Below are 24602 nucleotides of genomic sequence, written 5' to 3' on the forward strand. Positions count from 1 at the left end.
CTCTTAAGTGCATTATAACCTCGAGGTAAATGCTAACTTTGGGGTGGCTGCATTGGAACATGTCGTGTTTGGTGCCAAACACTTTGGAATCCTACCCCCCGCCCCCCGCCAGTCCTGGCAGCGGAGGTAGAATTCCACCCTTCCAGAGGGAGAGACATGTACTGATCTAACCGGTAATAGTTTAAAAGAGCCCCAGCATCACAAAATGGATGCTGCAGCCACAAACACAAGTCTGACCTCCTGCTGCTGGACAAAACCCCGGCAGGGGAGGCCTGGACAATAGGTTTCCTGTCACAAGGAGGTGTAACCCCCTACTAGACAGGCTTTAGTGTGTTGGGGCTGGGTAGGTGCATTCATAGAATGCTTTGAAGACAGTGCTGGGGGCACACTTGGTGTCCCTGTGCATACCCCTGTTCAAACCGGTTGCAGAGGCACTCAGCCCCGGCTCTGGTGTGAAACTGGACGAAGGGAATGGGTGTAACCACCCCTCTTCCCAGACCCTCCCATAGGTGGGTCCCCAGAGTATGTCCAACCCCCTAACTTAGTATAAGTATGGGCACCCAGTCCTTAGGACTTCAGATTACACCTGGACAAAACTCTGCAACATATATCCTGCAACTTTGACATTCTTTTTCGACTAGAAGATGGAAGAATCTCCCTTGGGGTCAAGGAGTGAATCCCCTGTTCAAACAGGCATCTTGCCAGTCTGCATTTTCAAGGCTCTCGCCAGATCCTGACAGATTTGTGACTCAGCAGCAAGCAAAAGAGTGTTGTACAGAGTTCCCCAGTGTGAGCCAGTGATGTAGCTCAGTCGATTGTCTCTCTCAGTTAAGGTGGCGGGACAAGTGCATGGTGTAGACCCTTTTCAGAATTTTAGGATACCTCACACAAGTCACCGACAGGCCAACACCTGTTGTCCCAATCGGTGGCCGTCCAGCGTCATCATTGGTATCCTGCTCCTACGGCAGGCTGGCGGTGCAATGCCCGTCGGGCAGCCCGAAGGGCCGCACTTTGATGGAGATCTTTTATTCCGAGCCAGCGGGTGCATGTGTGTGAGGGACCTAGGGAGTGCAATAGTGAGCAAGGGGGTGTGTGTGTGTAGAATTAAAAGAAGTCAGTCGAGTCCATTAAGAGTAGCTTTAATGATCAGGCTCGCTGCTTTGTTAAAATTAAGGGGTATTAAGGAGTGATAGACAATGAGACCAATCCTTATTCAACCCTTCATGTGAAAATGGTCGACATGTTTCTTGCCGTAAGGGCAATTCATCAGGACCTTAGTGCTCATATAATTGCTGGGTGTCTACTAGATTGCGAAGACCCCCATATACGACCTGAATGGTATCGTACTGGAATGGTTCCAGGCGGGAAACCTGCTGGAAACTGAAATTTGAATAAACAGACATACATGATGTTAGAGTATGATGGTAGCAGTTTACATCAGCAGGTGCCTGTGTATCAAGGTGACTTGACCGTGCATGTCCCGTGAATACAAACGCTATGCCATAGCAAATTGCATGGTAATGTGAGAGAGAGGTGATTGATAAAACCAGTGCGCGCGGTCGAACACGCTCTATATGTGAGCAGTCATGCTGTAAGTTTTAAAGCATGCATCTCAGTGCAAAGGGCGTGGCTAACGACTATGCGACTTGCCGAGTCCTGTGTGAACCCAATATGCCGGGCCATTAGTGATGTAACGCCCCAACCCAATAAGTTGGTAAGGGCGGCCCGTGTATTCATTGCAAAGTTATGAATATACATATATGCAGACTGAATAGTTCAGCCAAACAGTAAGAAACCGCAAATATAAACACAATTCATATATATAAAAATTCAGGACGCTCATATCCAGTCCGACACTCTGTCATGTGCTCAAGGTCGGTGTTTGCGTGGTGATCGCGGTCACAAGCACACAGTCAAAAAAGCCCAAAACAAGGACGGTGCCCTGATTAGCGTGTGCGCGTGAGCGCGAACAATGTCAACAATGATGACAATGCGCTTACCCGCTAATGTGGATCCGGGTGCCTCACAAGCTGTCCATGTGGGGCCAACAGCGGGTGAGAGGTTCCTATGGGGAAAGTAAGGCAACCCGTGGGGTTAACGGAAATAGTAAACACCATCACGCAGCGTCCCTCGTGAAGGGGATCCGCTGGCGGATGGCTGGCCGGGCGTCTAACATAGAGCGCGCGGTCTTTGAAAGTGGCTCCACACCTTACCTCAAGCGTCGCTGAAGGCGGGCATCTCAGCACCTACCCGTCCCACGGTCGCAAGTAGCAAGGACAGCCGGCTAGGTAGCCCGGGAGTCTAAAGTGTAGTTAAAGGGAAATCGACATCGGGAGCGCACCAACCGGGGGGCGTGTCCCTCTGGTTGCTCCGCCCCGGAATGCAAGAGTGGAAAGTGAGAAGGGGTTAGCTCGAGGCAGCAGCTAGAACGCCCTTCAATGCGGGGGCCATCTTGGAACGTACAATAGAAGCTGATTTGTTATCTCAGTACTCATTAAGGAATGGACAATGAAGTCCAAAATCATGCCTATCTGGCGAGGGCAGTCCAGGGCACCCCCTCGTTCAATCCCCGTTCCTCGCACTGTAATCGGTGTACCCATCTTTGTTCAAGTCGGAAGAGGGCTTGTTGATTGAAGTTAGGTACACACTCTAGTACTGCCCACCTGATGTTTTCTGGGCGATGATGATTAATTTTGCAGTGTTCATACAGTCTAGTGTGTGATTTTTGGCACCGAATGTTGCTGTTGTGCTCCATTATACGTTGTTTAACCGGACGCATGGTCATCCCAATGTATACCAGGTCGCAGGGGCAGATCAACACATAGATGCACTTGGAACTATTGCAGTTGGTATGCTTGTTCATTGTCCATGTGAAGTCGCCCGGGAGTACAATGGTCTTGCCTTGGATGGTTTGGGGGCAGACAACACAGGACCCACAGCGATAGTGTCCAGTTACTGGGGGAAGGTCCCAAAGAGTATTGGCAATCTGGGTGTTGGTCTTCTTAGGACGGGTGTGGATCAGCGTGTCCTTCAAATTAGCCGTCCTCTTAAAAGCAAAGCGAGGACGTGGAAGTTCCAACCCCACAGAATTGAGAAGGTCCCAATGTGAGGTGATCGTTTTTTTGATGAACGAGGAGTGTTTCGTGAAGGAAGTCACACAAACAATCGTGTCCTCTTGTTCCTTGGGGTGTATTTCGAGCAGGGCCTCCCTGTTATTGTTAAGGGCTCTCTTAGTGGAGGTTTTCAAGAGATGAGTGGGATAGCCCCGAGCCTGGAGCTTGGTCTGCAAGGATCGGGCTTGCTGTTTGTAATCAGTAGTTGAGCTACAATTCCTCCGGAGGCGGAGAAATTGGCCGAAAGGTAAAGTGTCCCTGAGGGATCTAGTGTGGTGACTGGTGTAAGATAATAAACTGTTCCTATCAGTATCCTTTTTGTACAGAGTGGTACTGATGGTGGTAGGTTCCAGTGATATAGAGAGGTCCAGGAATGGTATGGATTGATTGGAGATCGTGCCCGTGAATTTTAAAAAAGGGTTCTGTTGGTTTATCCACGAGCAAAAGGCCTCACAAGTCGAGCGGTCACCCTTCCAGAACACCAGGATGTCGTCGATATACCGGCGCCAACACGTGAGGTTTTCACGATACGGGTTCTGTTCAGGGGGGTAGATGCACTTCTCTTCAAACAATGCCATATAAATGCATGCCAGGCTCGGCGCAAAGGTCGAACCCATCGATGTTCCACGGATCTGATGGTATAGGTTCGACCCGTATTTGAAGAAGTTCTCAGTTAGTGCAATGTGTGCCAGCTCCATGATGAAGGAGATTGGGGTGGGAGACTGCCACTCTTCTCTTCGGAGTAGGGACTCCACTGCTTCCAGCGTGGCCTGTTGTGGAATATTTGTGTATAATGCTTCCACATCGAGGGTAAGGAGGAAGTCGATGTCTTCTCTGCCATCCATATCGTCAATGAGACGTAACACATCTCTGGTGTCTTGAAGATAAGACGGGATCGATTTGACCAGAGGCTGAAGAAAAGCATCACAGAACTGGGAAAGGGGTTCTAAGAGAGAACCGATGCCCGACACAATTGGTCTCCCTGGGACCGGACTGGTACCCTTGTGTATTTTTGGTGGTGTATAAAAATACGGTGTTATCGGGTCCGTTGTAACCAGGAATTCTGCCTCATTCTTGCTGATCCATTCGTTGGTCTCTGCTTCAATAACCAGAGACATCACGGTAGTAGTTAGTCGATTGGTGGGATCCTCAGTTAGTAGTCTATAGTGTGTGGTATTGGCTAGTTGGCGTCTACACTCCCGATCATAGTCGTCATGATTCTGTATGACCGTCGCTCCCCCTTTGTGACTCAGGACATGGACTTTCAGACATCTCAGAGGCCGACACGAGATCCCAGCAAAGCTGAGACCCGCAGCCTTTACGAGTGATGTGGAACCGTAACTCCTGGACACCGTGCACATTTGCAAGTGCATCAACTTCCCGAGCTTTCCCAAAGTTGTGCATTGGGCTACTTGAAATCCAAGTCCCAAGCACCATTTGCACTGAAGATTGTGGGCGTACACTCCACGAGTGTTCTGTGGGCCCGCTTCTAGTATTTCCACTCGAGGCTCCTTCGCAATCCCTGGTCCGTTGACTGGTAGGTCCCCACGAATGTAACTCTTCTGTTTCTTGTGCTTTCCTGGTTGCTCCGGACGTGCCCTGACTCCCCACCAAGTGGTGAGTCCCTCAGATCTTGCTGCTCTGCACCAAAGCCAATCTTTGCTTTCTGCATGGGTTGCTGTTGCCAAGGCTTGTTGGGTCCAATCCGGAAGCCGACACCACAGCACTTGACATCCTTTGTGGAACAGCTTGAATCCAGCTCTTGGTTGTCGTCGACACCGCCTGGTCCTCGTGGCTGAAGAGTCAAGCTTCACCTTCTTCTTCTGAAAGCACACGACATCGGTGGTCATCCGCTCATTGCCTTCCTGGTCACTGGCTAGTGACCCAGACTCTGTCACCTCTGCTTTCAGGTTCTTCAGATCTGTGATCCACCCTTGGATCCATCCGGACACTTTCGACGTGTCACCAGCAGCACTTTGCAGCAGATCGCCATTGAAAACAACGACGAAATCCAACATCAAATGCCTATGCACCCGGCTTCCCTGGGTGAGGTAACTCGAGAACTCCAGTGCTTCTGTGGGTATTGACTCTATAACTGCCTAGTTCTAAAGGGGTTTGCTCCAAGTCCTCTTCCAAGTGTCCTTAATCTTTAAAATTCCAACCATGGCTTTCCCCATAGAAGTTAATGGTGATTCGCGGCTGTGTTTAGACACTGCACGCCTCCCCGTGGGTCCCCTGTGTCACTACCTTGGGTGGTTCTTGGAGGCCCCAGCGGTTCTAAAGGCTCTAGGCCTTGTATCTATGTCAGTTGTAGTTCTTATATCACTTTCCTAATATATGGTTTGGTACGCCCCTAGGGCTCCACGTATATTGTGCTAATTTACTGTGTACTAAATAAGTTTCACTGTATGTACTTTTGCCTCTAGCCTCATAAAGAGACTAGAGGGATGTGTTTAGAATAAATACATATATTTTATATATATATATATACCTGGTGTGGTTCTCCTTTCATTTGGTCATTCATGAGATTATAGACTGGTAAAACAAGCTGCTTTACATTCCTTCAATACTTAGCCTAAAGGCTGCTCTCCACAGCTACCACTAGGATAGCTTTCTATATAGGTTGTTTTAAATACCATCAATAAGGGTCGTTTGGACTGGTGCAAGGTGCCCACTAGAATAGTGGACAGCATATGCCAGGCCAATTTCTCACACTATGCAAAGTCTGTCATATGTGTCCTAATATTGTTCCTTCAAACGGTTTGACAGTCTCATGAAAGGAGTCAAATCACAGAAAGGTTCTGTAATGGGCAGCCCATCATGCCAATAGAGCACAGTGTAATTCCCACCACATGTGCGAACTGGGACTATAGCCTACAATTTCAAGAGGTCCAGACATGCTGGGGTATTTACTCCTTCAACATTACAAATATACTTCAGTTCGTTTTGTAAAAGACTGCAATAGTTACATTGTGGCCTTTCATGGTGTTGACGCCATCAGAGATGGCAATGGAGAAGTCAACTTTACCTGGGCAGCCAATCCATCATTACTTTGGGAGGCATTACCATCAGTGGTTGAGCTGCAGTAGGATTTGCCAGGCGGTCGCATGCCATCCTCTACCCTCATGATAGAACAGTGGAACACTCCTAAGCAACAAGAGTTCCTCAACTTGTTGGCAGAGGTACTATTACAACATCCCCTAAGTTGGTTTTTCTTGTCCTGAGTCATGAATGAAAGGCAAAATAATGCCCTTTTATATGCAGGAGGGAGGGAGGAAGGGGCAGAGAGTGAGAGAGCGAGAAAGAGGAAAGAGAGAGCGAGAGAGAGAGAGAGCGAGAGAGAGAGAAGGGGAGAAATAGAGAGAGTGAGAGAGAGAGCGAGAGAAAGAGATAGAGTCAGTTTCTGTCTATGCAATGATATAATCCGGTGTACTAAGATGAAACGCTACCGCATGCTATAGGCATACACTTTTTTGAATTTTGAATAGAGTTATAATATTTTTACGTTCGGTTTTTTCACAATGTACAAGTCAAACATTTTCAAGACTCGCCTCATTCACAGACTCTTGGAGCCAAGCCAGACCCATGGCTCATCCTGCCCTATTAATTTGCCTGTGCGCTCTTCTATTCGTGCTGGGTTTTAGCACAAAGGGTCGTCAGACACTTAATAAAATGATTTGTAAAAAGCAAGAACTAGAAACATGAAGCCCTGCCCACATGCATAGATCCCATCAAGGCTTCTTGTAGAAGAGAAGAAGAAGAGTGCGTGCAGTGTAAATACATTTAAAATAAACGATACAAGGGCAGAAACCACTGGCCGTTGTGTGGTACGTAACCATAGTCATGATTTCTTAGGGAGAACCACCAGGCCTAAGTGGGATGGAACTGGGGTGTAGCTTCAGTGGAGGTGTTTTGCAGTGTGACACCCCACAAATGTATTCTTGGTTTGTTAGTTGGATCTGGGGGCTTGAGTTGGTTCTGCTATGTCTGTATCGGTTTTTCTCATAGTTTTCCTTTTACTAAGAGGATTTAACTTGTTTAGTTTTTTGGATCGGGATCTTAAATAATATATAGTGACCAGTTTAACAAAAAAGCAGTATAAACCTGCACATATTGAAGTATTCCTTGAATGGGTGAAAATGTACTTCTTTTTTAAATTGGTAGTAGTAGGCTTGGAAAACTGTGCCAGTCTTAACTTTCCAGGCATACTACTGGCAATCAAACACCCAAAAGGAGATGGGATGAATGCTTGCTAATAGTGTAACCAGTGGCAATCACCGGGGGTAGCATTCGAACACATGTTGTTTCATCCACTGTGCCACTCTAGACAGAGGACCACCTAATGCAAATCTGTTCTTCTTGGAAACAGACTATCCTGTATGGTGGTCTTCTAACCCATCCACCCAGCAACCCACTATTCTTATAGTTGTGAAATTTGTGATTCATACATTCCGAATCTCACTGAGTAAGTTATGCACCTACCCCTGAGTATCTAGGGCCTTTGCACCACCAGAACGTCACTTTTTGTAACGTTCTGTGGCGCAGGAGCCTTCTCCATATTTACGAGGCAGCACTAAGCCACTTTTTTTGACTTAATGCTGCCTCATATAAATGGTTCCCTTTAACGCCATTTTCTGTGTTAAAGGGGCGTGCAATGGGTGTTGCTGGGGGCGTTCCCAGCAACATCCATGGCTTTTATTTTTTTGTAATTCTTTTTATTATACTTAATATCAACAAGGCATACTTCTTCCAGTTGGTATACATACTCATTAAAATCCAGCAAATTACAGTTCCGGTACATTGTCACATTAATAATTTAACCAACATATTCGTGAACAGAACCCTGCATGCCATAAACGTCACCCTCCTTAGAAGTCATCTCCCAAACCTTCATCAGCTTGCTCCCCTGGTGGTTCACAAATATTTCCCCTGAATGCATTCCAAGCCCCCCAGATCTTGCTCCATTTTCGAGGGCAACCTCGGTTGATAAATACCGTTCTTTCTGCTACCATTGTTGCGTCCATGTTTTTACACCATGCGGTGAGTGTCGGCACTTCCATTGCATCCATGGCTTTTTTGACACTGCCCCAGATTTCGAGAAATCGTAAATCTGAGGCAGCTCCAAAAACGTACGCCTCCACATGGGAGGCGTAAGTATGTATGTATGTATGTAAGGCATACTTGTAGAGCGCGACTGTCACCCGGCGGGTATCCTGGCGCTATGATCTTTCATGACCTGACACGAGAAAACATTACATTTGAGCCATCTATATTGTTCTTGGGAAAAGATGAGTTTTTAATCCCTTTTTGAAGGTGGAGAGGTCTCCCGTACTCCGAAGTGAAAGAGGAAGCGTATTCCAGAGTCTGGATGCTGCGTAGCCAAAGGAGCGACCACCCATCCGTATCTTCTGGATTTTAGGGACTGCCACCAGAAAGGCTGAGGCAGAACGAAGGGTTCGGAGGGGAATGTACCAAGAGAACATCTCTCGTAAGGAAGACGGACCCAGATCATGAAGAGCCCGGAAAACCAGGCACAAAGCCTTAAATTCCACACGTTGAGATATGGGCAGCCAGTGAAGCTCTTTAAGTGCCGCTGAGGAGGAATCATAACGTCTACGAGAGAGGGCCGATTTTGCGGCAAAATGCTGCACCGGCTGCAGTTTGCCCAGCAAAATGGCAGGGGCCCCCAGAAGCAGTGCGTTGCAATAATCTAATCTATTTAAGATTATGCTCCGCACTACCTCTGGTCTGGTGTTGGTTGGAAGTAAAGGGAGGATCTTCCGTAAGGTGCGCAACAGCACCATACAGGTGGATACAGTTTTATTTACAAAACTGTCAAGTTGAAGATTAGAATCCATCATCACTCCCAAATTTCGAACAGATTCAGCCGCAGATACCGTGCCTTGACAGGCTAACGGCCAGAAGTCGTGCGGGAGAGGACAAGGAATACGGTCTGCTGAGCAATAAAGCACCTCAGTTTTAGAGCTATTAAACTGTAAGGAGTTATTGCCCAGCCATTCCGCCGTACTGACCATGCAATGATGGAGAGACTCCTGTGACACTGCATTCTTACCCTCAAAAGAGAAGATAAGTTGCGTGTCATCGGCATAGTTGGTGACTGTAATGCCAAAGGATTTAATAAGCTTGATCAGGGGTCGGAGGTAAAGATTAAATAGGATGGGGCTGACGGCCGAGCCCTGTGGCACACCTTGCTCAACCCTTTTGATGGAAGACTTAAAAGGGGGCAGTGCAACTACCTGATGTCTATTGGCAAGGTACGAAGCCAGCCACTCCAGGGCCGAGCCAGCCACCCCTGCCTCCTCCAGTCTCCTGATCATGATGGCATGGCTGACCGTATCGAACGCTGCCGACATGTCGAGCAGCACAAGAAATGCTGCTCGACCTAGGTCGGCACGCGAACGAAGGTCATTCAGTACAGTCACCAGGGCTGATTCTGTTCCGTGGGCTGGTCTAAAACCGAACTGCGCCGAGTCCAGACAATCATTGATCTCCAGAAAGCTGGACAGCTGTTTTGTTACCATTTTTTCCATGATCTTGATCGGAAAAGGGAGCAGTGATATGGGTCGATAATTTGCGGGGCACAGGGGGTCCAATGATTCCTTTTTCAGCAGTGGGGAGACAACCGCGAGCTTCCAGTTAGCCGGGACCAGGGCAGTACCAAGAGACTGGCAACAAATAGCAAAAAGAGGAGGAAGAAGTTCATCCCTAAACAGTTTCCAAAGTTTATGTGGAAGCACATCAAGGGGAGAGCCAGACGCTACCCCATCCGCAAAAGAGCAGAATTCCACAAAGGAAGGAACAGAGAAATTATCCAACTGGGCTTTCCCGGGTCCCAACTCAGAAACTGAGGAAGAGGCCGCCACCAGTACCGGCGAGCTCAGATTGCTTAAAATGGTCCTGATTTTGTCTTCGAAGGCTTTAGCCAACGAGTCACATAGCAGTTGAGAGGCCGGAATAGCTGTTGTAACGCAAGATGGGTGGGATAGACTTTTAACGATTTTGAACAAGGCTTGAGCCTTGTTAGGGGCTAAACAGAGCGTTTCCTCTAGTAAAGTGGCCTTTGCGCACTTAATCTGCGACTTATAAGACGCCAATTCCTGTTTAAAAAGGAGTTTGTCGGTCTCACCGTATTGTTTCCTCCATACCCGCTCAGCGTGTTTACAGTGGAGTTTTTGCTGAAAAAGCTCCTTCGAGAACCAGGGCATGGCGGGTTTGGTTTTAACTCGTATTTCCCTCAGTGGAGCTAGTTTATCCAATGAGGCGGTGATTTGATGGCAAAGGGAGTTATAGCTTTCATCCACATTGTCGCCCAACAGAAAGCTACCTGGAAGTAGCTTAGGTAGGCTAGTGTGTTTCAGGAGTCTCGACCACTGCCTGCCCATCTTGACCGCTCCCGAGCTACTAGCCTTTAAACAAGCCTCTGGGAGGGTTACAGAAAAGAGGACCAGGGCATGGTCTGTCCAACACTGTGGTAAAATATCGCCAACAAACACCTGATCAATGTTAGCAAAGATCAAGTCCAGCGCATGTCCCTTTTGGTGGGTTTGAGAGAGGACTAACTGCTCCAGTTGAATATTACAACAAGCCTGAGTCAGATATTTATAGGCTGAATCTGTTGGCCCCTCTGGCCACAGATTAAAATCCCCTAATACCACCAATCTGGCGTGGGAATTGGAAAGGTCATAGATTAAATCCGTGAGCTCGGTTATGGCAGATAGGGCGCAGGCTGGCGGGCGATAGCACAATAAGCCAGTATAAAGAACCCCACTCTGCTCCTTCAATGAAAAACCCATTAGCTCACAGTCAGGGATCGTTTTGATTTCCAAATGGGAAAAATCCAGCGATTCCCTGTAAATTAGTCCCAGACCCCCTCCTCTAGCCCCCACCCGAGGAGAGTGTATGACCTTATATCCTGGAGGGCAGGCTTGACCCAACTCCACTACACTATCAGTCCTGGTCCAGGTTTCCGTCATGAAGAGAGCGTCCAACTCATGCTGTTCTATGAGTAGCGCTATCTCCGTGAAATGCTTGCAGAGTGACCTCACATTGAGCAAGCCACAGGACAAGAGTTTCTTACCCTTAGTGGGTATGGGGGGCTGCAAATCGTCTATGTCACGAGATTTCCAGCTAAGGAGCTGTTCTTTTGTGTAAATTAGAGAAGAGGGGGCGGTAGGGGCAGCATTTCTAGCCGCTGGCGCGCCCGGTGCGCGAACGGGCGCAAACGGGCTTACCTCTGGCGCACCTCCGGCGCGCCCACGACGCGCCCGCTTGCTGCCCACGCTGCGCGTAGCGTCCGCCATTGTTATTTATCGCCGTAAGTGCGGGAGTCCACCGACGCGAGCCTCTAGCCCGCCAACCAAGATGGCGCCTAGTAAACGGCCCGTGCGCCCTGACCCTCACCCAATAGGGTGGCTAGCGCTGCGCTGCGAGTATCACGTGCAGTCCTACAAGCTATATCCCACAAAGTGCGGGTGCGGACACAATTACAGTGCGGGTAAGTCCTCACAGTCTAAAGCCACTAAAGTAAATAAAAACGCGAGTGCGAATGCGCGTGTTACAGCGCGAAATGTGCACAGTGCAAATGAAATTTTTAAAAGTATTAAAAAGCTGCCAATGCAGTAACGCGCGTGCAGGTTATAAGGAAGGCAGAACGAGGAGAAATATAATTATTTTTCCTTGTTTTTCCTTTTTCTATGTGTGCTGCATTCTGCAGCACACATAGAAAAAGGAAAAAGGCTCTTGTGATTGTTTTTGTGCAGGAAGGTTTCTCTTCCTGCACAAAAACAATCATCCCCTCAACACAGGTACCCTTGCACCATTGTGCAAAAGTGCCTGTGATGGTGCACGGCAGCCCATTCTGCGCTGGCGCTGGGGAAAAGCACAGGAATGCGCTGCCATACGACAAAAAGACATAAATGAGGCCCCTAGTTTTAAAAAATATTTGGAGTTGGTAGATTACCCAGGGTGCAAATCGATCCTGGGCCCAATTACCACAACTTTCCACATCATCAAAAAAACTGAAATTCCAAGGAAAATTCTTGATGTCTCCACCATACATTTGGCGGAACTTTCTGGTCAGGGTGATTGGCCCAGAGATACAAGTGAGGACTATTTTAATTGGGAGAAGTGTGGGAAACACAGAATAGCAGAGCACTTGGTATTTTATTATTAGATTTCAGTCTATTTTCAGCTTCGAACTGTAGTTGTTGTGGAAGAAAAAATACTTTTTGCAAATCGTCCTCTGAATCATGACATTTTTGAAACCCCAAATTCAAAGTCATAGAAACACCCACTATTCCTAAACTCAGGGTCTTGGGCAGATTTCAAAACTACAAAGTTTCCTGCATTTTCATTTATTAGATTTTACCTTATAAATTGATGCAGGGTTGGTACAAAGTGAAATATAATTACAATTTGCTGCGTGGTTAATGGCTCTAGGTCTCTCATGTTGTGTGACAGCCAATAAACACTATGGGGCATATTAGCAAGAACCTCGTTAAAATGATCACCGTTTTAGCGGCATGAAACTGCCGCTAAAACAGCGATAATGGGCTTGCTAATATGCATTACAGAATTCCTAAAGAAGCCCAGGTTAGATGTCCTGCACATCTAAGCTGGGCTTCTATTGGAATTCTGTAACGCATATTAGCAAGCCCATTATCGCCGTTTTAGCTGCAGTTTCATGCCGCTAAAACGGCGATAATTTTAACGAGGTTCTTGCTAATATGCCCCTATATATCCCTGAAAGCAGATGAGTATTACAAACATACGTGCATGTTATTGTTGTAAATCTGCCAGTAAATACTGCTGCCTATTTATATATATATATCCTACTGACTTTCATTGGTTTTTGGCTTTAATGTTTGAATCATTTGAAAAAGCCTGAGCGACCTACACAAATGATCCCTTGCAGGATTAAAAGTTTGTCAATTGTTTCCAGAAATTTACATTTTTTCAGGTTCACTCACACACCTTTTTCCCCACAGCCTTCAAGTTGGGATACTGACTACTACTTAGAAAATTCTAAAAACTCCAGTGATCATTTTCTCTTTTTTTATTCGTGCTGTTTCTCATAGCTGGGAAGATGATCATCCTAGCACAGCAATTATTTTGTTGATGACAATTTTAGAAAATTATAAATATACACTTTCTTTGACAGCACTTTTTCCCTTTTTCTGAAAAAAATAATTACATTTTGATACATTTTGGGTTTTTCCTAGGTTCCCTGAAGGGGAATGCACAAACCATGTCAGAATCCCCAACATGTCAGAACAAAGGACGCAAGTTAATCCTGGATATCTTTTGTGGTAAAAAAAGTAATCAAGTCTTAAGCACTGGTGGGGAAAAGCCTCAGCACTTAAGGGGTTAATGTCAAAATAAAAATTCTGCAAAAATGTTATCCTGTCCCCATAAGGGAGGCTTGGCCAGCCTTGTTTTTTCACCGAACTACACAATGCATGATGACAATTGCATTCCCATATGTATAATGTGAAAAGTGAAACTACTAGTACCCGAACGAGTTACTCAATGGCTGAGAGTTGACCAGTATGGTACTTTATGGAAAAGATGTCAAGCGCCTATCGGATTATAGATGTGCTCGTATGCTACAAAAAATGAAATCTTATCTTGAAAAGTAATTTTTATATCACACCATGGACCCGATTACGACATTTGGCGGTACGAGGGCGGGCAGCTCATCACCACCACGCCCCCGCACCACCAAGAGTCGCCGCCACCTGCATGCCAGATTACATGTTTTTTGTAGTCTGGCGGGCAGCATGGCCATCCCGTGGTGGGTCTGTTTACAAGACTCATTGTGAGCCAGAAACAGCACTGCCGCGGGACCGCCAGTGCATTTCTTCCTGTGCAGGAACTGGGGGTGTGGAAATAAAGGGAGGCACAACATATGCCCCCCTGCAGGCACCCCCATGCACAGGGGCAAGAGGGAGCTGTGTAAGGCCCTCTTTCTTTCTTCACCTCCATTAGTTACATGGAGGAAGAACTTCCATGAGACCGCTGGCGGTGAGGAAAGTCATAATATGCTTGCCGATACCTCAGGGCCCCACCAAGCTTATTGCGGCCCTCAGACTGCTGAGGCACCGCCAGTGAACTGCGGTTCCGTGGGGGCTTCTGGAGGTGCAATGGTGGTCCGACCCTCGAAGTCAAGTCTAATAGGGGGGTCAGACCGCCAGTGCGGCTGGACCACTACCACCATGCCCCGCGAGCCTGGTGGTCCTCAGACCGCCAGACTCGTGATCAGGAGCTAAGTGTCCTAGAAGAAAATGACAGTCTCATTGAATATTCTGAAGGCAAATACCTGAATGAGGATCTCGTGGTGCACTTCAAAGTTCATCGACAACAAGTTTCCAAAGAAGAGGACAGGAGTTGGGCCGGGAGGAAACCGCCTGATGATCCACCGCTGTCTGAGAAACTGTGTAATGAGGAGAGAGACCGCCAGGGCCACTAGAAGCTCACCGACCAGCGCCATTATGTCTTATACAGCACTGACTCCTCTCCTACAAGTGCCCAATATGGATATTTACCTCCCTCTGTTCCCTCACTTTCAGGGTTTCTTCCTTTTGGTTCTCCTCAGCGTATCTCTCATTTGTTAACCATTTTCGCTTTTCTTTGTACCCCGCTATCAATCCATCCCTCCTTCGCCTTCAATAGCTGCTCTCTTTTTTTCTTCTGTATCTCACTCTTGTTCTCTCTGCAGTGGATTTGATTTTGAAATATTCGGCGTGTTCTTGCAGGATTTCTACCGAACTATTTTCTCTGTGTGTACTTCCGCGCCTTTTTGCCCTGGCATACGCCACCTTTTTCGGAAAACGCGCAGGAATACCAAACTATAACAGGCCTGGAGAAGCATCTATTGACAAGGCCCAGGTGTTTTCCGGCATGGGAACGGCCCCCTATGCGCAGCCCAAACACTGGTTAATTATTAAGTGTTTTCCACTTCTGTCAGTTATGACGCACTGTTATCAGTCTGGAATACGGTGTAAGAGTGAATGTGAAAAGGATGTCAGGATCAGGATGAACTCTTCCAGTGTCCAATTTTATAGCTTCGTTCGAGCTAAGAGGATGCGTGTTTGCTAACGTCGGGCGCCAATGTCCTTCACTCACTTATCTCCCGCCCTGTGCCCTAAGCCCTAATGACCTGCTCGACTGCAGGCAGTCTGTGTGCTCTGGACGTTTTATCGCGTCATCAGGGACTTAGACCAGCTGGAGCACCCTCCACCCGGATCCCCAAACAGCAAAGGTGTTCCCTATTCAACATAGTGCCTATTGGGCCCATATCTTCCCTATTTGAATGAGTGGCACTATGTGCTATGTATGGATGCACGAGGCAGCGTTCCAGCTGATTTACCTCAAGCCAATCAGCCCCGGCTCATTCCATATAGTATCAGGCGTAGGCAAGAGAAGTATTTTTTCTTTGAAGGAAAACATTAGGAAACAAAATCTGTGTAAGCTATTTTCTGAACAAAAATCAAAATGTAGCACCCTTCTTTACACCGACAAAGATAATATTTACTATGGCCCCTGTCTCCCCCATACACACAGATGGTAATAACCCATTGCTGCCCTGACCCTGATGGCAATGTTATTAGTAAGAGCATGGCACTGGAATTATGTGGTAAGGGAGCACCAAAATATGCAGCAGGTTTTAGTAAATAATGCGACAAGAAAAAAGCAAACTATTCAGAATAATCGAGTAAATTTTTTGATAATATTACTTCATTACTTTATCATTTTTTTCATGTACTAATACTGTCTGGGCAAATATTTCACCTAATTATGACCAATTTAACTACCAAATGCAGAAATAAGCAACTGAAAGATGAGCAGTTAACCTTTGCAAAATGCCCTCCACTGTGTGCAAAAAATGTTGCCACTTTTTTAGTAACTTTTGATCCGATGGAGGTACAAGCAAGAACCTTTTTTTGTTAAAATCTGCAGATTATGCAGCAGGTGATGAATTATATGGCCAATGCGGCAAATCCATAATTATGCAAAAAAAAGCAGCAGTCGCAGGATCGCATAATTCGAGTAGCCCTGACTGAGAGGCACGTTACTTGTCATGTGTACCCTTAATGTGGCCTCGATTCTGATTCAAGAAGGAGCAACATTATATGCTATTAAATCACATACAAGACAGGTTTGTGTACTGTACACATCCTGAACTCTCGTATATGAAGCACTCTCATATGGCTAATAAACCAAAATGAGGCTCAGTGAAAAAGTTTTTGCCTAATATCACACAATTTGGCTAATCAGGAAAGCCGGGATTTATCCCCGATTTCCCGGGTTCACGTTGACCAAGCCAGCCACTGAATGGGTACCTCTTTGAGACATAAAAATGCTCTGTAATTAATTTTTGAAGGATGAGATGAGATTGTGGGTGATGGACTGAATCCACATTCTATTTTTGGCAGTTTACAGAGCAAAAACATTGCCTAAGGACATAAAAGTAGGTTTATTCAAATTTTATTTTTTATTTATTGCGATTTTATATAGCGCGAACACTACCCAGAGGTGACAGATCGCTTAACAAAAGAACCAGTTGCATTACATAAGGACTTTGGATTACATGAGTTACATAAGAGATATAAACAGGAAAATAATTGCAAATGTACAAGTGTAGTGAAAGGAGGGAAAAAATACAAATGTACAAGCTATAAAGTCACTCAAGGAAGAGATACACACAGATAAACTCTAAAATCACCTAGCAATGGTAGTAAGTACAGAGGTCTACTACACATACCAGTGGTTAGAGTTATATATATATGAGAAAGGCCATTAAGGCCGAAACACGTCGGTGTGGCAGACTGGGCTCTGTGCAATAAATTTAATAACTCAAGTTCCAGAGTGCGGCGTCCTTCGTAGTAAAATTAATTTTGGCCTTTGGTTTGGCCCATTGCCTGCACCCGTTGTTGAGCGATCCGGCAGGAAACCACATTGTGCAAAAAAATATATATATATACATATATGTATATGTATATATATATATATATATATATATATCATGGCACCTTCCCCAACTGGGAAAGAATGAGTTGCACAACATCACGGGTGGTTTCAGTATTTATTCAAGGCGGACAAAATCGCTCATTTATCCCAATGCATTTCGGCCACTCGCTCTGCCTTCTTCGGGGGAGGAGCATCTGCAGACATCGATGGGGTTCGCCTTTGGGTAACAGGTAATTGCTTGTTCCTTTTTAATTACTTCCCTCTGGTGGGCGTGACAATGGAAAAAGTTCGCAAAGTTTTCTGGTATCCGTAGGCTGCATGCCAATAATATCCTCAAGTGGATGATGTCTGTTTTGTTCCACCCTTGAATTACTGCAGTGATTTCCCCACACGCCACTTTTGTGCATGATAGAGACTCTGACCAGGATCCAGGTCCTGGTGGCAGCCGCTGCCCTGAAGCTTTCCGCTGGTTACTCACATTTGTCCTTTTGCGGGCAGGTATGGCGCTCTTCTCGAGGTGCGTAACTCCTGTGGCTGGACAATGCCGAAATAACATCATGGCACCTTCCCCAACTGGGAAAGAATGAGTCGCACAACATCACGGGTGGTTTCAGTATTTATTCAAGGCAGACAAAATCGCTCATTTATCCCAATGCATTTTGGCCACTCGCTCGGCCTTCTTCGGGGGAGGAGCATCTGCAGACATCGATGGGCTTCGCCTTTTGGTAACAGGTAATTGCTTGTTCCTTTTTAATTACTTCCCTCTGGTGGGCGTGACAATGGAAAAAGTTCACTAAGCTTTCTGGTATCCGTAGGCTGCATGCCAATAATATCCTCAGTTGCGTTACATAAGGACTTTGGATTACATGAGTTACATAAGAGATATAAACAGAAAAATAATTACAAATGTACAAGTGTAGTGAAAGGAGGGAAAAATTACAAATGTACAAGCTGTAAAGTCACTCAAGGAAGAGATACACACAGATAAACTCTAAAACCACATAGGAATTGTAGTAAGTACAAAGGTCTACTACACATACTAGTGGTTAGAGTTATATATATATGAGAAAGTCCATTAAGGCCGAAACACGTCGGTGTGGCAGACTGGGCTCTGTGCAATAAATTTAATAACTCAAGTTCCAGAGTGCGGCGTCCTTCGTAGTAAAATTGATTTTGGCCTTCGGTTTGGCCCAATGCCTGCACCCGTTGGTGAGCGATCCGGCAGGAAACCACATTGTGCTACAAAAAAAATATATATAATATGTATATGTGTGTATATATATATATATATATATATATATATATATATATATATATATATATATATATATATATGTCAATGCTCGAAGGTGTCCACCTTTGAGTAGCACGCGAACAGCAGCTTGGTTTATGTATAGGTGAGGACGGGGATCCACTCGTAGACGCCGCTCCGTACGGGATCTGCCCGATTCGTTTAGAAGCTCCATTTGCTTCTCTTCAGGGGCTTTAACGGAAGCGGTGTGCGCAACCGCCGACCCACTTCCCCATTTTATATATAACACACCCACCGATGGGAGGCTCAAATGAGACTGTGCATTCTGGGAAGTGTGGTCCGGGAAGCACACAATCAAGTCCTGTATGGACTCCACAAGTGGGCCCGTCCTCGATTCCAAGTACGACTGCTGCTTCACCTAAGTGACCCCCAGGGTGCCGGGGTGGTGCATACTCCGCGGCTGGACGGCCGCGAATAAATCAATGCTCGAAGGTGTCCACCTTTGAGTAGCACGCGAACAGCAGCTTGGTTTATGTATAGGTGAGGACGGGGATCCACTCGTAGACGCCGCTCCGTACGGGATCTGCCCGACGCGTTTCGAAGCTCCATTTGCTTCTCTTCAGGGGCTTTACCGGAAGCGGTGTGCGCAACCGCGACCCACTTCCCCATTTTATATATAACACACTCACCGATGGGAGGCTCAAATGAGACTGTGCATTCTGGGAAGTGTGGTCCGGGAAGCACACAATCAAGTCCTGTATGGACTCCACAAGTGGGCCCGTCCTCGATTCCAAGTACGACTGCTGCTTCACCTAAGTGACCCCCAGGGTGCCGGGGTGGTGCATACTCCGCGGCTGGACGGCCGCGTATAAATCAATGCTCGAAGGTGTCCACCTTTGAGTAGCACGCGAACAGCAGCTTGGTTTATGTATAGGTGAGGACGGGGATCCACTCGTAGACGCCGCTCCGTACGGGATCTGCCCGACGCGTTTCGAAGCTCCATTTGCTTCTCTTCAGGGGCTTTAACGGAAGCGGTGTGCGCAACCGCCGACCCACTTCCCCATTTTATATATAACACACCCACCGAGAAGCGTGGCTCAGTGGTTAGAGGAGGCAGACCCGGAAGCTGAGATCGGCCCTGGACCAGGGTTCGATTCCCTGCCTCGGCGGGTCTCGGGCTCAAAAATTCCACGGACTCGACAATTCTCGCTCCGGTGCCTACTCGACTCACGGGGTCACACTCTGCGACTCTGGGCAATAGCTTGCTTAATCTCCACTACGGCCCCTCGCGGCGGGATGCCTGGCTTTCACCTTGTGGATACCCTGCCAGGGTATCTCACAGGGGAATACCAGGACGGGTTCCCTAAGCAAGCGCCTTGATACCTTCGGGTGATACGTGCGCTATATAAGTCGCAATACATTTACATACATACCGATGGGAGGCTCAAATGAGACTGTGCATTCTGGGAAAGTGTGGTCCGGGAAGCACACAATCAAGTCCTGTATGGACTCCACAAGTGGGCCCGTCCTCGAATCCAAGTACGACTGCTGCTTCACCTAAGTGACCCCCAGGGTGCCAGGGTGGTGCATACTCCGCGGCTGGACGGCCGCATATAAATCAATGCTCGAAGGTGTCCACCTTTGAGTAGCACGCGAACAGCAGCTTGGTTTATGTATAGGTGAGGACGGGGATCCCCTCGTAGACGCCGCTCAGTACGGGATCTGCCCGACGCGTTTTGAAGCTCCATTTGCTTCTCTTCAGGGGCTTTAACGGAAGCGGTGTGCGCAACCACCGACCCACTTCCCCATTTTATATATAACACACCCACCGATGGGAGGCTCAAATGAGACTGTGCATTCTGGGAAATGTGGTCCGGGAAGCACACAATCAAGTCCTGTATGGACTCCACAAGTGGGCCCGTCCTCGATTCCAAGTACGACTGCTGCTTCACCTAAGTGACCCCCAGGGTGCCGGGGTGGTGCATACTCCGCGGCTGGACGGCCGCGTATAAATCAATGCTCGAAGGTGTCCACCTTTGAGTAGCACGCGAACAGCAGCTTGGTTTATGTATAGGTGAGGACGGGGATCCACTCGTAGACGCCGCTCCGTACGGGATCTGCCAGACGCGTTTCGAAGCTCCATTTGCTTCTCTTCAGGGGCTTTAACGGAAGCGGTGTGCGCAACCGCCGACCCACTTCCCCATTTTATATATAACACACCCACCGATGGGAGGCTCAAATAAGACTGTGCATTCTGGGAAGTGTGGTCCGGGAAGCACACAATCAAGTCCTGTATGGACTCCACAAGTGGGCCCGTCCTCGATTCCAAGTACGACTGCTGCTTCACCTAAGTGACCCCCAGGGTGCCGGGGTGGTGCATACTCCGCGGCTGGACGGCCGCGTATAAATCAATGCTCGAAGGTGTCCACCTTTGAGTAGCACGCGAACAGCAGCTTGGTTTATGTATAGGTGAGGACGGGGATCCACTCGTAGACGCCGCTCCGTACGGGATCTGCCCGACGCGTTTCGAAGCTCCATTTGCTTCTCTTCAGGGGCTTTAACGGAAGCGGTGTGCGCAACCGCCGACCCACTTCCCCATTTTATATATAACACACCCACCGATGGGAGGCTCAAATGAGACTGTGCATTCTGGGAAGTGTGGTCCAGGAAGCACACAATCAAGTCCTGTATGGACTCCACAAGTGGGCCCGTCCTCGATTCCAAGTACGACTGCTGCTTCACCTAAGTGACCCCCAGGGTGCCGGGGTGGTGCATACTCCGCGGCTGGACGGCCGCGTATAAATCAATGCTCGAAGGTGTCCACCTTTGAGTAGCACGCGAACAGCAGCTTGGTTTATGTATAGGTGAGGACGGGGATCCACTCGTAGACGCCGCTCTGTACGGGATCTGCCCGACGCGTTTCGAAGCTCCATTTGCTTCTCTTCAGGGGCTTTAACGGAAGCGGTGTGCGCAACCGCCGACCCACTTCCCCATTTTATATATAACACACCCACCGATGGGAGGCTCAAATGAGACTGTGCATTCTGGGAAGTGTGGTCCAGGAAGCACACAATCAAGTCCTGTATGGACTCCGCAAGTGGGCCCGTCCTCGATTCCAAGTACGACTGCTGCTTCACCTAAGTGACCCCCAGGGTGCCGGGGTGGTGCATACTCCGCGGCTGGACGGCCGCGTATAAATCAATGCTCGAAGGTGTCCACCTTTGAGTAGCACGCGAACAGCAGCTTGGTTTATGTATAGGTGAGGACGGGGATCCACTCGTAGACGCCGCTCCGTACGGGATCTGCCCGACGCGTTTCGAAGCTCCATTTGCTTCTCTTCAGGGGCTTTAACGAAGCGGTGTGCGCAACCGCCGACCCACTTCCCCATTTTATATATAACACACCCACCGATGGGAGGCTCAAATGAGACTGTGCATTCTGGGAAAGTGTGGTCCGGGAAGCACACAATCAAGTCCTGTATGGACTCCACAAGTGGGCCCGTCCTCGATTCCAAGTACGACTGCTGCTTCACCTAAGTGACCCCCAGGGTGCCGGGGTGGTGCATACTCCGCGGCAGGACGGCCGCGTATAAATCAATGCTCGAAGGTGTCCACCTTTGAGTAGCACACGAACAGCAGCTTGGTTTATGTATAGGTGAGGACGGGGATCCCCTCGTAGACGCCGCTCCGTACGGGATCTGCCCGACGCATTTCGAAGCTCCATTTGCTTCTCTTCAGGGGCTTTAACGGAAGCGGTGTGCGCAACCGTCGACCCACTTCCCCATTTTATATATAACACACCCACCGATGGGAGGCTCAAATAAGACTGTGCATTCTGGGAAGTGTGGTCCGGGAAGCACACAATCAAGTCCTGTATGGACTCCACAAGTGGGCCCGTCCTCGATTCCAAGTACGACTGCTGCTTCACCTAAGTGACCCCCAGGGTGCCGGGGTGGTGCATACTCCGCGGCTGGACGGCCGCGTATAAATCAATGCTCGAAGGTGTCCACCTTTGAGTAGCACGCGAACAGCAGCTTGGTTTATGTATAGGTGAGGACGGGGATCCACTCGTAGACGCCGCTCCGTACGGGATCTGCCCGACGCGTTTCGAAGCTCCATTTGCTTCTCTTCAGGGGCTTTAACGGAAGCGGTGTGCGCAACCGCCGACCCACTTCCCCATTTTATATATAACACACCCACCGATGGGAGGCTCAAATGAGACTGTGCATTCTGGGAAGTGTGGTCCAGGAAGCACACAATCAAGTCCTGTATGGACTCCACAAGTGGGCCCGTCCTCGATTCCAAGTACGACTGCTGCTTCACCTAAGTGACCCCCAGGGTGCCGGGGTGTTGCATACTCCGCAGCTGGACGGCCGCGTATAAATCAATGCTCGAAGGTGTCCACCTTTGAGTAGCACGCGAACAGCAGCTTGGTTTATGTATAGGTGAGGACGGGGATCCACTCGTAGACGCCGCTCCGTACGGGATCTGCCCGACGCGTTTCGAAGCTCCATTTGCTTCTCTTCAGGGGCTTTAACGGAAGCGGTGTGCGCAACCGCCGACCCACTTCCCCATTTTATATATAACACACCCACCGATGGGAGGCTCAAATGAGACTGTGCATTCTGGGAAGTGTGGTCCGGGAAGCACACAATCAAGTCCTGTATGGACTCCACAAGTGGGCCCGTCCTCGATTCCAAGTACGACTGCTGCTTCACCTAAGTGACCCCCAGGGTGCCGGGGTGGTGCATACTCCGCGGCTGGACGGCCGCGTATAAATCAATGCTCGAAGGTGTCCACCTTTGAGTAGCACGCGAACAGCAGCTTGGTTTATGTATAGGTGAGGACGGGGATCCACTCGTAGACGCCGCTCTGTACGGGATCTGCCCGACGCGTTTCGAAGCTCCATTTGCTTCTCTTCAGGGGCTTTAACGGAAGCGGTGTGCGCAACCGCCGACCCACTTCCCCATTTTATATATAACACACCCACCGATGGGAGGCTCAAATGAGACTGTGCATTCTGGGAAGTGTGGTCCAGGAAGCACACAATCAAGTCCTGTATGGACTCCGCAAGTGGGCCCGTCCTCGATTCCAAGTACGACTGCTGCTTCACCTAAGTGACCCCCAGGGTGCCGGGGTGGTGCATACTCCGCGGCTGGACGGCCGCGTATAAATCAATGCTCGAAGGTGTCCACCTTTGAGTAGCACGCGAACAGCAGCTTGGTTTATGTATAGGTGAGGACGGGGATCCACTCGTAGACGCCGCTCCGTACGGGATCTGCCCGACGCGTTTCGAAGCTCCATTTGCTTCTCTTCAGGGGCTTTAACGAAGCGGTGTGCGCAACCGCCGACCCACTTCCCCATTTTATATATAACACACCCACCGATGGGAGGCTCAAATGAGACTGTGCATTCTGGGAAAGTGTGGTCCGGGAAGCACACAATCAAGTCCTGTATGGACTCCACAAGTGGGCCCGTCCTCGATTCCAAGTACGACTGCTGCTTCACCTAAGTGACCCCCAGGGTGTCGGGGTGGTGCATACTCCGCGGCAGGACGGCCGCGTATAAATCAATGCTCGAAGGTGTCCACCTTTGAGTAGCACGCGAACAGCAGCTTGGTTTATGTATAGGTGAGGACGGGGATCCCCTCGTAGACGCCGCTCCGTACGGGATCTGCCCGACGCATTTCGAAGCTCCATTTGCTTCTCTTCAGGGGCTTTAACGGAAGCGGTGTGCGCAACCGTCGACCCACTTCCCCATTTTATATATAACACACCCACCGATGGGAGGCTCAAATGAGACTGTGCATTCTGGGAAGTGTGGTCCGGGAAGCACACAATCAAGTCCTGTATGGACTCCACAAGTGGGCCCGTCCTCGATTCCAAGTACGACTGCTGCTTCACCTAAGTGACCCCCAGGGTGCCGGGGTGGTGCATACTCCGCGGCTGGACGGCTGCGTATAAATCAATGCTCGAAGGTGTCCACCTTTGAGTAGCACGCGAACAGCAGCTTGGTTTATGTATAGGTGAGGACGGGGATCCACTCGTTGACGCCGCTCCGTACGGGATCTGCCCGACGCGTTTCGAAGCTCCATTTGCTTCTCTTCAGGGGCTTTAACGGAAGCGGTGTGCGCAACCGCCGACCCACTTCCCCATTTTATATATAACACACCCACCGATGGGAGGCTCAAATGAGACTGTGCATTCTGAGAAGTGTGGTCCGGGAAGCACACAATCAAGTCCTGTATGG

General features: G+C 48.5%; 1 protein-coding gene across 1 annotated transcript in view; it reads right to left on the reverse strand.

Moving 5' to 3' along the window:
- LOC144790783 (cytochrome P450 2J6-like) overlaps window positions 1-15000 on the reverse strand; it is a 158099-nt gene extending 143099 nt beyond the window's left edge. Inside the window, exon 1 of the mRNA XM_078665474.1 lies at window positions 14452-15000. Within this exon, the coding sequence (XP_078521600.1) occupies window positions 14452-14622 (171 nt within the window). The 5' untranslated portion in view covers window positions 14623-15000. The remainder of the gene's footprint in view (window positions 1-14451) is intronic.
- Window positions 15001-24602: the final 9602 nt, after the last annotated feature.

Source organism: Lissotriton helveticus, chromosome 11, assembly GCF_964261635.1.
Source record: "Lissotriton helveticus chromosome 11, aLisHel1.1, whole genome shotgun sequence".
Classification (NCBI taxonomy): Eukaryota; Metazoa; Chordata; class Amphibia; order Caudata; family Salamandridae; genus Lissotriton; species Lissotriton helveticus.